Genomic DNA, 14,919 nt, shown 5'->3' with positions numbered 1-14,919 from the left:
CTCTACTCACTGGTGTTCAGAATAATGAGAGGGATCTCACTGAAACATACTGGGATTCTTCAGGGCTTGATGGAGTAAATACTGAGAGGATGTTTCCCCTCATGGGAGAATCTGGGACCAGAGAGCATAATCTCTGAATAAAGGTGCACCAAATTAAGACTGAGACGAGGAGTTATTTCGTTTCTCAGAGGTTTGAGTGTCTTTGGAACTCCATTAGTTGTCGGGGCAGAGTCCTTGTGCATATTTAAGGCTGAGATAGATACAATCTTTATCAATAGAAGAATCAAAGGTAATGGGGAAAAACAGAGAAAATGGATGGATTGAAATGATGGAGTAGGCTTGAAGGGTCGAACAGCCTACTCCTGTTCCTATTACTTATGGTCTTAGGTGAAGGTAAGATGTTTCCCCAGTTGGGGTGTCTCGAATCAGCAATGAGGAGCTTTGTTTGTTTGGCCGTTGTGAATCTTTAGACAACCATCTGATGAAGAAGCAGTGCTCCAAAAGCTAGTGCTTCCAAATGAACCTATTGGGCTATAACTTGGTGTTGTGTGATTTTTAACTTTGTACACTCCAGTCAAACACCGGCATTTCAAAATCGTGAATCTTTAGAACACTCTCTATCCCAGGAGCTGCAGAAGCTTAGTCACTGAGTATATTCAGAATAGAGATTGGCAGATGTTTAAATACCGATAACATAAAGGGATGTAGACATTCCATGGGGAAAAAAACACTGAAGTGGACAATCAATCTACTTTGTGACAGGTTGAATAGCCTACTCCTGTTTCTATGTTCAGAAATATAGAATTCTATGACTCAAAGTTTCTTTAAACAAAAGGACACAGATCAACAAAGCCCTTTAATTTAAAGGAAATGCAGCTTATTGGTCCCTTTAAATATGTGCTTGTAACTCTTATTAGGCAGGCCTAATATGATAATTTTCTTTTCAGTGGGTTACAAACAATACCTTATTTTCTTAACATGGGATTCACAGAGGCTTTTGGAGTTTGAACTTTCATTCTAGTGGAAGACCTATCTTGGTTGCAGAAGCTCTGTTGGCATTTTCAGATTTCAGAATCACTTCAGCAATTCTTGTGCAATGTTATCTTAAATGTGTAAAGCAGAAACACTTTATCAAACTGTGGAGCAAATCCATTGTTTGCAGATCAGAAACATAAATGAGCATGCTCAAATTTTGCATTATGATTGATAAATTTAATTCTGTCTAAAGTTTAAAAATCTTGTGTCATAGAGTCACGGAGCGGTACAAAACGGAAACAGGCTCTTCGGTCTAAATTGTCCATTCTGACCAGATATTCTAAATTAATCTAGTCCCATTTCCCTCTAAACCCTTCCTATTCATATACCCCTTCAGATGCCATTTAAATGTTGTAACTGTACTAGCCTCCACAACTTCCTTTGGTAGTTCATTCCATACACGCACCACCTACTGCACTAAAAAAAAATGCTCCTTAAGTCTCCTTTAAATCTTTCCCCCCTCACCTTAAACGTATGCTCTCTAGCTTTGGGCTGCCCGCCCCTGGGAAAAAAAGATCGTGGCTATTTACTCTATCCATGCCCTGATGATTTTATAAACCTCTATAAGGTCACCCCTCAGGCTTCAATGCTGCAGGAAAATAGCCTCAGCCTCTTAGGCAGAAGTGAAGACTGCAGATGCTGGAAATCAGAGTTTAGATCAGAGTGGTGCTGGAAAAGCACGAGGAGCAGGAAAATCGACGTTTCATGCAAAAGCCCTTCTTCAGGAATACAGGCAGAAAGCCTCCAGGGTGGAGAGATAAATGGGATGGCGGGAGGGGGGGGAAGGCTGGGGAGATGATAGCAAAGAGTACAATTAGGTGAATGGGGTTGGGGATGGAGGTGATAGGTCAGAGGGGAGGGTGGAGCGGAGAGGTGGGAAGGGAGATTTGCAGGTAGGACAGGTCATGAGGACAGTGCTGAGCTGGAAGTTTGGAACTGGGGTAAGGTGGGGGAAGGGGAAATGAGGAAACTGGTGAAGTCCACATTGATGCCCTGGGGTTGAAGTGTTCTGAGGCAGAAGCTAAGGCGTTCTTCCTCCAGGTGTCGGGTGGTAAGGCAGCGGTGGTGGAGGAGGCCCAGGACCTGCATGTCCTCGGCAGAGTGGGAGGGGGAGTTGAAATGTTGGGCCACAGGGCGGTGGGGTTGATTGGTGCGGGTATCCCAGAGATGTTCCCTGATGCGCTCTGCGTGGAGGCATCCAGTCTTCCCATTGTAGAGAAGACCGCATTGGGAGCAACGGATACAATAAGTGATATTCGTGGATGTGCAGGTAAAACTTCAGCCACATACTTGTAAATTTTTTCTGCATCCTTCCGATAGCAGGGAGACCAGAACTGAATGCAGTATTCCCAAACTTGCCTAACCAATGCCTTGTACAGCCAAAACATGACATTCCAATTCTAATACACAATGTACTGACCAATGCACAAAGACAAGTGTACCAAACATCTACAAAAACAGAAATTGCTGGAAAAGCTCAGCAGGTCAGACAGTATCTGTGGACAGCAATCAGAGTTAACATTTTGGGTCCAGTGACCCCTCCTGAGAACTCGAAAGTGAGGAATGGTCACTAGGCCCAAAATGTTAACTCGAATTTCTCTCCACAGATGCTGCCTGACCTCCTGAGGTGCTCCAACAATTTCTGTTTTTGCTTCTGAAGCCCAGCATTCATAGTTCTGTTTTTATTTAGTGTGCCAAAATCCTTCTTCACCTGTCTGTCTACCTGCACCCCAAGGTCTCTTTGCTCAATACTCCTCCAACACTCCTTACCATCAAATGTTTAAGTCCTGCTCTGATTTGCTTTACCAAAATGCAACTCATATTTATTTGAATTAAACTCCATCAGCTACTTGTGGGCCCATCGGCCTATCTGATCAAGGTTCCATTGTACTCTGAGATAACCTTTTTCTCTGTCTACCCCATCACCAATTTTGGTGTCATCTGCAAACTTACTAACTATTCCTCCTATATTCACATCCAAGTACCTTATATAAATGACAAAAAGCACTGGACCCAGTACAGATCCTTTTGGCATAACATTGGTCACAGGCCTCCAGTTTGATAAACAACTCTCCACACCACCGTGTCTCCTACCTTCAATTGGACTGGAGTGGGGAGTGTTGCCAAACAAAGAGACCTTAGGATGCAGGTTCATAATTCCTTGAAAATGGAGTCGCACGTAGACAGGGTAGTGAAGGTGGCATTTGGCATGTCTGCCTTTATAGGTTGGTGCATTGAGTATAGGAATTGTGATGTCACCTTGCGGCTGTAGAGGACATTGGTTAGGCCTCTTTTGGAATACTGTGTTCAATTCTGGCCTCCCTGCTACAGGGTGGATGTCATGAAACTTGAAAGGGTGCAGAAAAAAGATTTACAAGGATATTGCAGGAATTGGGGGGAGTTTCAGCTGAATAGGCTGGGGCTATTTTCGCTGGAGCATCAGAGACTGAGGGATGACCTTATGGAGATACTAGTCAGTGTGGACAGGCAAAATCATTGCAGAAATAAAAAAAAAAGCTCTTTCTTAATAGCAAAACTGCTTCTGGAAATATCTGCAGAAACAACAATTGGTATCTCAGATCTATGGATTTTTTGTTAGCAAACCATATACAGGATATGGAACTAAGGTTGGCAAATGGGGTTAGGATAGAGTGAAACCATCTTTTTGAATGGCATAAAGGTTCAAGGGATTGACTTGCATACTCTCATTCCAATAAAGATTGTACAAGTCTGCTATTACACTGTTAGCATGCTAATCAGGCTCAGATACCAGTCTGGTCATGGCAATCATCAATATTTGTTAGTTGATCCAAAGATAAGTGAACAAAACGATTGTCATTTTACTGATGTTACTAGTATCATTTTGTTTTCTGTATTAATTCTATTGACAAGCGTGTTGTTCGAACCAACTCTGTAAAATATACGGATAAATGAATATATTGACCAAATGGGAGTAATTTTACTTAGACTAAGCAGTTAAATCACTCAGTTAGACAATTTAGAATTAGATTATAGGTCCAAACAGGCTGTTAAAATTAGGTCTTCACAAGACTCTAGCACCTAAGGCAAATCAATTTGGCTAACCCTAGTTAAGGCACGTGTGTATAACATCTCTGCTATTTGCAGAAATGGATAGATGAGAAATAAAGCAAGACCGATTAATGCTTTTGTTTAAGCAAGGTTATTTGGTCCATGACCACTTGACATTAAATTCCATTTCCTATGAGACCTACTAATGAAATAGCTTTGTGAACAGTCTTTAAAGCTGTGAGTGGCAGTATCTGTTAATACAAAAAAAATTGAGAGTTTTATTGCTCAGATTTGTTTGGGCAATGGTATTCAAACTTATTCTATACTTCAACTATGTGTCATCTTTCTCATTTTGATTTTTTAAAACACCCAGTCAGGGGATTATTGACAGTTCTGAGGTAAGATAGGGTATGTTATATAATTAAGGATATCATATTGCACCATTATGTTGAATCACTTTAAAACAAATTTCCTGATAATCTAAGACAGAAGAAAATCTACAACATGAGAAAATCACTTTGAAAAAGAATATGAGATTTGGAGATGATATCCTCCTAGCCCTTCTAGTTGGAGGGAAGTAGTGAATTCATCTCAAATTGGAATAAGATATCTACAAACAGCAAATATGTTAAGCATGGCAGTTAATAATAAAGTGGCATCATGCACTGGGATGAAGTTGAGGGGATTTTTTAATGTAAAATTTTGAGGGTTAACAAAACAACATTACTGCAAATTTCTCAATGTTTTTGTACCTAGGACAAACAGCACCACCTAACGTCTTGATAAATACAATTATTTTGACAATACCTATGCTTGGAAGGGCTCCATTAAATTTGTAGCAGTTAAAAAGATCGTGTAAGAATTTTCATGTTGCCCTTTCAGTTATATTCAGTGATACACAACTTCTAGTGATCGAGTGACATTTGGGGGTAAAATGGATACTGGCTACATTTAAGAACATGTCTCACATCAACCACAAATAAACAAACTCGAAATATTGTGTTACTGCAAAATGAAATAGCAAGAGGAAAGGCTTTTCTATGATAGCAGTTCAGCAAGGAAGGAAAATATTGTATCATCTATCATGGGAGAGACAACGAGGCAGATACTGGGCATTGAGCACTGCATAGATAGATTTAGGTGAGAAAAAATGAATGGAGGCTTGAGTGACAGATCAACATTGGGCTGGATAGAATGGGCAGAATGGCCTTTTTCTGCACCATATACTCCATGCAATCCTATGGGAGGACTTTACAAAGGAAGATTGTTATGGCACTTTGTATACTCACTATACAGACTGCATAATTATCTAAACTTCCCATTCAGTTACTAAATCAAATATCTATCCATACAACTAGCATGCTTATAATAATGCACATAGGCAGCTTTATCCTGAAACGAGAAAACATTGACATAAGTTGACAGAGAAGGCAAATAACATTTGGAAACTGTGTCCACTGAAGATGGTGCTTGGCTGCTCGCAGCCAATTCAGAGACCTTGAAGCAATATTATGATTTGTGCACCATCAGATCAGCGGCATACGAGTGGCTTTTCAAAGTTGGCATTAATTGCATGTCACTACATGGCTCCATACCAATGACCAGAAACAAGCCTGATAGGATACAGCTCTTTAACAGCAGGTATTCCAGCATAGAATTCAGACCCTAATGACCACAAAAATAGGGAAGTAGGAATTTAGTACATTTTTAAGAAGCTACCTGACGCTTTCACCCTTGTGCAACCTGTAGAATAACATCTACATTTGCTGAGAAATAGAATAGACTAACAACATATTTTAATGAAACATTTTCACTACGCTGAATATTACTGTATGTACAATGTTGCAGTTATGCAGCAGAGCTCATATGTTGAAGCCAATTTTACTTTTATGGGCTTTAAAGAGCAAAGAACAACAATACTCATTGTACAAAAAGGACAGCTGACATAAACCAACGATAGACTGTACAGATAGCTATGGCAAACCAAATAAGGTATGGGCATAACCAATAGTTGGACCTCTGATGCATTAACCTTCTTTTTCTCATCCCTGTCTCAGGTTTCTGTCAACACAGTATTGTATGCTGTACCCATGTTTCTGGGTGGGTCAGGGCTGGAGGGAAGATGAGAAATACAGATGTTTGCTGAACAGATTTTTTATTTTCCTTATAACTTTATGCATAATATGATTTCAATGACTCAGTTTTATCAGACATGGAATAATATAATGTGCAGAATTTCACAAATCAGCTATAATTGAATTTTAATGCAGAACCTGTAGTAATGTGTCTGGAAGGTGCTGAAGCACTGTGCAAATTTATAAATAAACACTTAGCTTGGTACAAAATCAAAAGAAAGCATTAATATTTGCATTGTGGGGGGGTAAGCTCTTACATAATAATATAAATCAGCAATTTGTAATAACTGTTTTAAAGCTATGCATGCAGTCCTTTTTTTTTGCATTGTCATTATAAATTCCTACTTCCCCGATTATAATAGTACTGCTCACATAAAGTAGTCAAGATGTAATTAGATCCTTTGGCCAGTAATAACATTGCAGCACCTTTATTTGTTGGACAGTAGAATTCCAATGCAACAAATTTAAGAGGGAGGTTTCTCATAAAAGATGGAATTTTCATTAAATGGCATCGACCTTGATCTCAGTCCTTCTCTAAGTGCTTCACAGTTAATGCAGGACTTTTAAAGTGTTATCAATGTTGCAATGTTGGGAAACGCTGACAACAATTTGTGTATTGCAAGATACCATCTACAACAATAAGATGCATGATAAGACCATTTACTTGTGATGCTGGGATTTCTTTTCAAATAGTGCCAGCTGATCTTTTATGACTTCCCAAGTAGGCAGATGGACACTTCATTCAACAAGAACCATAGAAATAATAAGCACAGAAGTTGTCCATTTGGCCCACCCGAAAACACCTGGTTACCCTTTCTAATTCCATCTTCCTGCCGACAACCCATAGCCCTGCAGTTTACAACACTTAAGGAGCAGATCAGGTACTTTTTAAGAGAGGTTAGGGTCTATGCCTCTACCACCAACTTGGACAGCGAATTCCAGAAACTTACCACCCTCTGCATGAAAGGGATTTCCTCACATCACCTCTAATCCTTCTGCCACTGAGCTTGAATCTATGACCACTGGTTTTTGAACTCTCTATCAAGGGAAACAACTCTAACCTCTCCAGTCTCTCCTTGTTGTTACAGTTCTCCAGCCCTGGCAACAGTCTAATAAATCTTCTCTGCACTCTCTCCAGATCAATTATTTCCTTCCTGTAAGGTGGTGACCAGAATGCATACAATACTCTAATTGTGGCTTCACCGGTGTTGTATGGTTTCAACTCTATATCTGCACTTTTGTATTCTATACTTCTGTGGAGGCCATACAAATGACATTAGAGCACTCTCTCTAAACTGAATTGGACTGTCAACTTGGATTGTGTTCAAATTTCTGGAGTGGGACGGGAGCACAGAACCTGCTCAGACCCAAGCGGTAAGAGTGCGATTACTATTAACATGAATATAAACATTTGAGAAAACCTGACAGTAAGTGTGCACAGTAGATGCTAAATACGTATATAAGGAAAAGAAAGTGAATATTGATAGAAAAATACCTTACAATGAAACCTAAATTATTAAGTGGAGAGAAACAGAGCTAACATTGAATCCAGTGACCCTGAAGAACAGTCTGAAGAGGGGTCACTAGACTTGAAATGTGGACACCGTCTCTTGCTCCACAGAGGCTGCCAGACCTGCTCGGTTTCTCTAGCAATTTCTGTTTTTCTTTGTTTCAGATATGGTCTTAGTTTTACAGAATTATTAAGTGATGTTAACAGAGGTCACAGGCCCTTCCCAATACTTCCTCATACCGTAGAATCCCTACAGTGTGGAAGCAGGCCATTCGGTCATTGAGTTGCCACCAATGCTCTGAACAGCATCCCATCGAGACCCCTGCCCCCACCCTATCCTTGTAACCATGCATTTCCCATGGCTAATCCACCTAACCTGCATATCCCAGGACAGTATGGGTAATTTGGCATTCCCAATCCACCTAATCTGCACATGTTGGATTGTAGGAGGAAACCCAAACACTCAGGGAGAATGTGCAAACTCCGCACAGACAGTCACCCAAAGATGGAATCGAACCCAGGTTCCTGGTGCTTTGAGCAGCAGTGCTAACCACTGAGCCACCATGTGGCCAAAATACTGCAATACTGAAATAATCAGTGTAGTAATACCTACATGCTCATGTTTCAGTCATATACCTGATGTGTTGCCTTGTGAAAACAAATCTGATTAAAATCTAACCTCAAGGTGGCTCTGCTATATTCTGACTGCCATTCTACCTTTCTCAACATTTCTCTTCCCCTATTCAAATTGGTGGGTTTTTTGCTGTCCAGAGGAGGAAATCAGTAGACAGCTATGGTGGCAAATGTTCATGTTCTTGTGCACATCTTGTTTTCTTTGGATTGTCTGTTAGCTCAATTAGCTGGATGGTTGGTTTATAATACAGAACTGGCTGGAGTTACCATATAGGTACTGCCTTCTCAAGCTCGCCCCTTGCCTGAGCCTAACCCTCAGGTTAAACTCAGCATCCAGCTGTCTCTATAAGAGAGCAGCCCAATGGTCTTTTGGGACTTTGGCGATTTCACTTCCTTAATTTCTCTTATTTGCTTTCTCACCTGCTCGCTAAACCTTCAGTTTTCCTGTTGATTCTCAATTGTTTTATCTGCTTTGCTGCCATAAATACACTTTTCTTTCTAATATTAATTTCTACCTCTTTTTTCACTGGATTGTTTTCTCTTAGGGGGAATATATCTTGTCTATACCTGAGTCTTCCATTCTTTGAAGGTAACCCATACTTCAGTCACTGTTTATCTTGCCAAAGTCTTGCTTCAGTCAATCCTGACTAGCTCTATTCTTGTTCCTTTGAATTCAGGTCTTGCCAATTGATTTTGCTCACTCTGGTTTGTTGCACGTCATCCTTCACCGCCATCCTGTACCTTATGATACACTGATCATTGTCTCTTAATTGTTCCCCTACTGACACTTGATCCACTTCATCCACCTCTTTCTAAGGTTCTAGTCCAAGAATGCATCTACTTTTGTTGGGATGGACACATCTTGCTATAGGAAACATTCCTGAACACAATCTAGGAACACTCACTCATTGTTGACCCTTGCACTACCAGTATCCCAGTCCATACTTAGACCGCCATTATAACTAATGTTATAATTTTAATGTTGACCGTTAACTCTAATTTCCTGTAGATTTGTTCCTCTACATCATTTCCACTAGGTGGTGGTCTATAGACTATACAAAGCAATGTAGTTGTATCCAATTTATTTCTTAGCTCTTGCCAAACTGACTGTGCTTGAATCCTGAGAGACATCCTCCATTTCCAGCACTGCACTGCTCTTCTTAATTAATAATGCTTCCCCATGTTCTTAGGTCCCTTTTAAATTTTTCCTCTCTCACCTTAAACCTATCCTTCTAGTTTTGGACTCTCCCACCCCAAGGAAAAGACTTTGTCTATTTATCCTATCTATGCCCCTCATGATTTTATAAACCTCTATAAGGTCACCCCTCAACCTCCGATGCTCCAGGAAAATAGCTCCAGCCTGTTCAGCATCTTACCTATAGCTCAATACCTAGCAACATCCTTGTAAATCTTTTCTGAACACTTTCATTTTTATCAATATCGTGTCCGGGAGAAGGGAGGGGAGTGCTAGTTTCCAGCCCTGAAACCCCGGTCTCAGCCATTGCAGGATAGAGGCCAGCAGCACAATCCCCGAGGCATGGTGACTTGGTGTGAAGGCCCAGTAATGCAGGGCGGGGGTTATGCTCAAAGCCCAGAGGTGTGGTGTCACAGGGTGGGGGTTGGGAATGTCGCGTTGAGTTAGAGGATCAGCCATGATCAACATGTATGGCTAAGCAGGCTTGATGGTCTGAATGACCTAGTCTTGCTTCTATTGCCTATTTTTCTATGTCAGACAATCTTCTGCTTTTTTTCATAATATATCTTGAAATGTTTAGCATCAGCAAAGGCAAATGAGGACTCTTCTTTTACATTTCCTCCAAAGGACAACAACAAAAGTCAACTTCGATTATTTGCTGAGAACTTCAGCATGACATGTCAACGTCACAAACCCTTGATGGAGAAGTGACAGAAAATCAAACTGAAATGACAAGTCGATGCATGATTCTCGTAACTGGAGGGCGATTCTGACAGTTATAGTGAAAGAATAAAATCATTGACTGCAGCAAACCCACAATTGAGAAGTATTCTCCTCTGATGCATACATTAAACATATGCCTTTTTCATATTAGTGAAGGTCAATATGGGTCCGAAAGCACTAAGCATTTCTTTGAAAGCCTTAACTTCTTGCGAACAAATGGCAAAATGATAAAATGATGCATTTACATTATTTTAAACAATGAATTCCTAAGAATTTCAACATGGCTCTCAAAACAAGAAAATTTGCATGAAATTATGTTAGCAGTCAAAATTAGAGTAAAAGAAAAGCAAGGATTGATAAAGTCTAAAGAACAGTCTTATTCAACATAAGTCATTAACCCTGCTTCTCTCTCCAGCGAAGCTGCTAGACCAGCTGAGTACTCACAACATGGCGCAGTGATAATGAGTCTACCCATGGGCCTGGAGGCCCAGGTTCAAATCATATCCACTGCAGATGTGTCTGAAAATGTCTGAACAAGTTGGTTAGAAAATATCTATATGTGAAAAGGCCAGTCAGTTCATCCATCCTTATCCGTGCACCGACTGGCCTTTTCACATATCATATAAATATCTTGTAAACAACCTGTTCAGACATGTTATGACATTTTGGTGACTGACAATTTAACACAAAAAAGCGTGCTCCACTTTTCTGAGGAGATTCTGTTCAGGGCTCCCTCAGAAATGCAGAACTGTACATTTATTCTGACAGTTCTTTCATAGCATACAGCTGTCAGAGGAAGACAAACCATGCTCCCTTTTTAAAGCAGTCAGTTGTTGAAACTTAAAGATTCAGGCGGCCTTTTTGACAGCTGCTGTCAAAGGGTAAGTACACAAGGTAACTGTTATGTTAGAGTGTGGGATGCCAGATCAGTCAGGGGTAAAGGTGTCAGCCAAGCCAGTAGGGTGCTAAGCTGGTAGGGTGACAGCTACGTAGGATGTCAGATGGGAATGGTGTCAATTGGGTAGCTGCCAGCAGGAGAGGAGGCAGGGTGACAGCTGGGAAGGGAGCCAGGGTGTAAGGGGGCAGTTGTGTGTTTAGGGTAGCTTGGGTGGTCTAGAAAAATCAAGTCTGGTGGTGGGTTGGGAAGCTCAGCTATGAGGAAACTGTTCAAGTTTGTGGGGGAGGGGGGGGGGGAAGGTTGAGTTGAATGTAGTCCAGCATGCAACAGGGAAAATATTGAATGGGTTTGGGACAGGGTTGCTAGGTAGCATTTCCTCTAATTTTCTTTGCAAGTGCGTGGCCCTGAAGCCCACGTTCAGCAGCGACTTCTGGAACAGCGAGTAATTGCTGCAGCTGGGAGGCCATCACCAATTGCAATGCATGGAATCTTGAAGCAACTAAGTATGGGGTCTGTTTAATAGCTACTCAGGACCAAGACTATGTATTTAACAATCTAACTTTTCCTGTGTAACTTTTATTTAACTTCATCAGAGCTATCCAAAGTCTCAAACGTTTTATGAGCCTTTTGTGAGGTTCCAGGCATAGTGAGGTTGTACTGTGGGAAGTTTAATTTCTCACGTAATTGCTTTGGAGTTATGATGAGAATTCTGCAGGATTCCTTTGCACAAATTACACATATATTCACAAAAAAAAACTGTCTGACCAGCAGAAAATCTACTTTTTTCAGTTTTGGGTAACCTTGCTCAAATATTTTACTTTTAAGCATTCCAAGAATTTCATCTGGGGTTAAAAAATATTTCAGCATTCACAGGATGCAACCTTTTGCATAAAAAAAAAATCTGGCACGGCAGCATTTAACAATAAAATATTAATTACAAATGCTGCTTAAAATAAATCCCATCACATTATATCACTTACAAACTATCCAAACTCATAAAAAGTGCATTTGTTTTAACATTCAATCTATGAAAAGTACTGATAATATATCGGTACCAACATAATTAAGCCCGAATTCCAAACTAATTCAAATGGACAAATTTTCAATCTGCCTACCAGTATCTTTTGAGGTAAGCTTTCGTCTTGCTTTTAAGACTGGTTGTGATGCTTCCACTGAACCGGGAGGGAATGTAATTTCCCGCCTTAATGGAGGTTGCTGTTGTTGTGGAACAACAACCTGTGAGGCTGGAACTGGAGGGCCAACCTTCTGCATCTTCATGGACGACATATAGGGAGATTTGTTGGGAGACATTCGGTTTTCTAAAGATCGCTGAAAGGGAGCTGGACTTGGTGCTCTGGAAATGTGGTTTGGCATTGAAGGAGTAGTCTGGTAGGAGGACTGAGGAGGCCGTGAGATAGGAGGCATGGAAGCTGAAGACATGTATGAAGGCTGACGCTGGTTCACATGAGAAGGCCATTGACCTTCATGGTTCATTCTCTGGTCAGGTAATACCATTTCATCAGTGCGATTCATCCCTGCATATGGCGATGCCTGCGGAGGTGCTCCGGGGCCTTGCCTGTTTGGATATGGGTAAGGCATATCATTCCGTGATTGCCACATGCCCTGCTGTGGCCCTTCAGTGGAGGATACTTGCATTGGTCCTCCCATCATTTGTGGTGGCATTCCATGTTGCTGCACTGGACCTGGACCCTGCATTCTCTCTCTATTGTATGTTAACGGATACTGGTTTTGCATGGATCTCCTGTCTGGTCCAGTGTAAGTGTTTCCATATTGGTTGTACATTTCCTGCTGTTGGTTGCCATACTGCATGTTGTACATGTCACTCTCATGACGCTTTGGTGGAGGACCATACATGCCTTCCATGGGTCGCTTATAGTTCTGTGCATCAAAATAGAAACAATGATAAATACACGTGTAAAGGCACATATTTTTGTAAAAATTCTTTCATTAAAGGCATGTTGATTTATTTGTACAATCTACGATCAGCTAGGAATAGAAGCTAAATAATGACAAAGGTGCATGTTCAGGAAAAGTATGTTGAAGTATCACAGAAATTAGAACCCTATAGCTCGGAGAAAACTCCGCTCTAACATAATTTAATCAGAAGTATGTTTCAGGGTTTGAAAACTCATCAAACTAAATTGCCCAATTTCATGAGCAACACTGAATTTCTTGAAGATCCCCCTCTGTAGCCAAACTAGATGAGCACTATAAACTAAGGAGATCATGACTGCAATGATTTTTAATACGTCACCATTTAAGTTAATACCAAAAACTTAAATGAGAGTGAAAGTTTACTGGAAGCTCCTTTTGTCAAAAGAACCATATCCCATTATGCACAGAAAAATGATAACAATAAAAAAAGACTTAGGAAATAAAACCATGGATGCTGGAACTCTGAAACAAAAACTGAAATTGTTGGAGAATGTCAGATCTCGAGCATCCATGGAGAAAAAGCAGAGTCAGAGTTTCCGAACAAGTGACCCTTCTTCAGTTTTTAGATTAGAGTGGTGCTGAAAAAGCACAGCAGGTCAGGCAAAAGCCCTTCATCATTCCTGATTTTCCTGCTCCTCGGATGGTGCCTGACCTGCTGTACTTTTCCAGCACCATTCTAATCTAAACTCTGGTTTCCAGCATCTGCAGTCCTCACTTTTGCCTAATTGATTTTGACCCTTCTTCAGAACAGCTAGGAAAAATTTATGCAGATGACCAGGGGTGGGAAAGGGAGTGACGAATAGGTGAAAATAAAGCTGAGAGAGAGATAAGAGCAGTTGGACAGGCAAAGGAATGGTAAGTTGGGGAGAAAGGGCGGTACGGCAGCTCAGTGGTTAGCACTGCTGTCTCACAGCACCAGGGACTCGGGTTCAATTACAGACTCGAGTGACTGTCTGTGTGGAGTTTGTACATTCTTCCAGTGGCAGTGTGGGTTTCCTCTGGGTGCTCCAGTTTCCTCCCAATTCCAAAGATATGTAGGTTAGATGGATTGGCCAGTGCGAGTCCAGGGATGTGCAGGCTAGGTAGACTGGGGAAATGGAGGGTTACCAGGATAGGGTAGGAGGGTGGATGCTTTTCAGAGGGGCAGTGTGGATTTGATGGGCCAAATGGCTTGTTTTAGATTAGATTAGATTACATTACATTACAGTGTGGAAACAGGCCCTTCGGCCCAACAAGTCCACACCGACCCGCCGAAGCGCAACCCACCCATACCCCTACATTTACCCCTTACCTAATACTACGGGCAATTTAGCATGGCCAATTCACCTGACCTGCACATCGTTGGCCTGTGGGAGGAAACCGGAGCACCCGGAGGAAACCCACGCAGGCACGGGGAGAACGTGCAAACTCCACACAGTCAGTTGCCTGAGGCGGGAATTGAACCCGAGTCTCTGGCACTGTGAGGCAGCAGTGCTAACCACTGTGCCGCCCACTGTAAGGATTCAATGAGAAAGAAAAGCTGCTAATGGGGACTACCAGTGGGTGAAAATGGGTTGGCTATGATGAAAGCAACCCATATGATGAAAAGGCGTGGGGTGAGTAAAGATGGTGCTACGGCACTAAAATTATTGAACTCTATATATAGAGTCCTGAAGCAGATGATGAGAAGCTATTCTTCCAGCTTGTTCCAAACCTCATTGGACCGCTGCAGTCGTCCCAAGACAGAATTCTTGGCTAGAAAATACAGTGAGCTGGTGAAGTGGCAGGCAACCAGAGGCTTGGATTGATATTTGCTGTCAGAATG

General features: G+C 41.4%; 1 protein-coding gene across 2 annotated transcripts in view; it reads right to left on the bottom strand.

Annotated features, from left to right (window-relative positions):
• The window catches only part of arid1b (AT rich interactive domain 1B (SWI1-like)), a 583,262-nt gene that overhangs the window by 17,692 nt on the left and 550,651 nt on the right, over positions 1-14,919 (bottom strand). For both annotated transcript variants that reach the window (XM_043696151.1, XM_043696152.1), the window contains exon 20: positions 12,275-13,058. In XM_043696151.1, coding sequence (XP_043552086.1) covers positions 12,275-13,058 — 784 coding nt within the window. The remainder of the gene's footprint in view (positions 1-12,274; positions 13,059-14,919) is intronic.

This window comes from Chiloscyllium plagiosum, chromosome 9 (genome assembly GCF_004010195.1).
Source record: "Chiloscyllium plagiosum isolate BGI_BamShark_2017 chromosome 9, ASM401019v2, whole genome shotgun sequence".
Classification (NCBI taxonomy): Eukaryota; Metazoa; Chordata; class Chondrichthyes; order Orectolobiformes; family Hemiscylliidae; genus Chiloscyllium; species Chiloscyllium plagiosum.
This window is presented reverse-complemented; position numbering and strand designations above follow the sequence as displayed.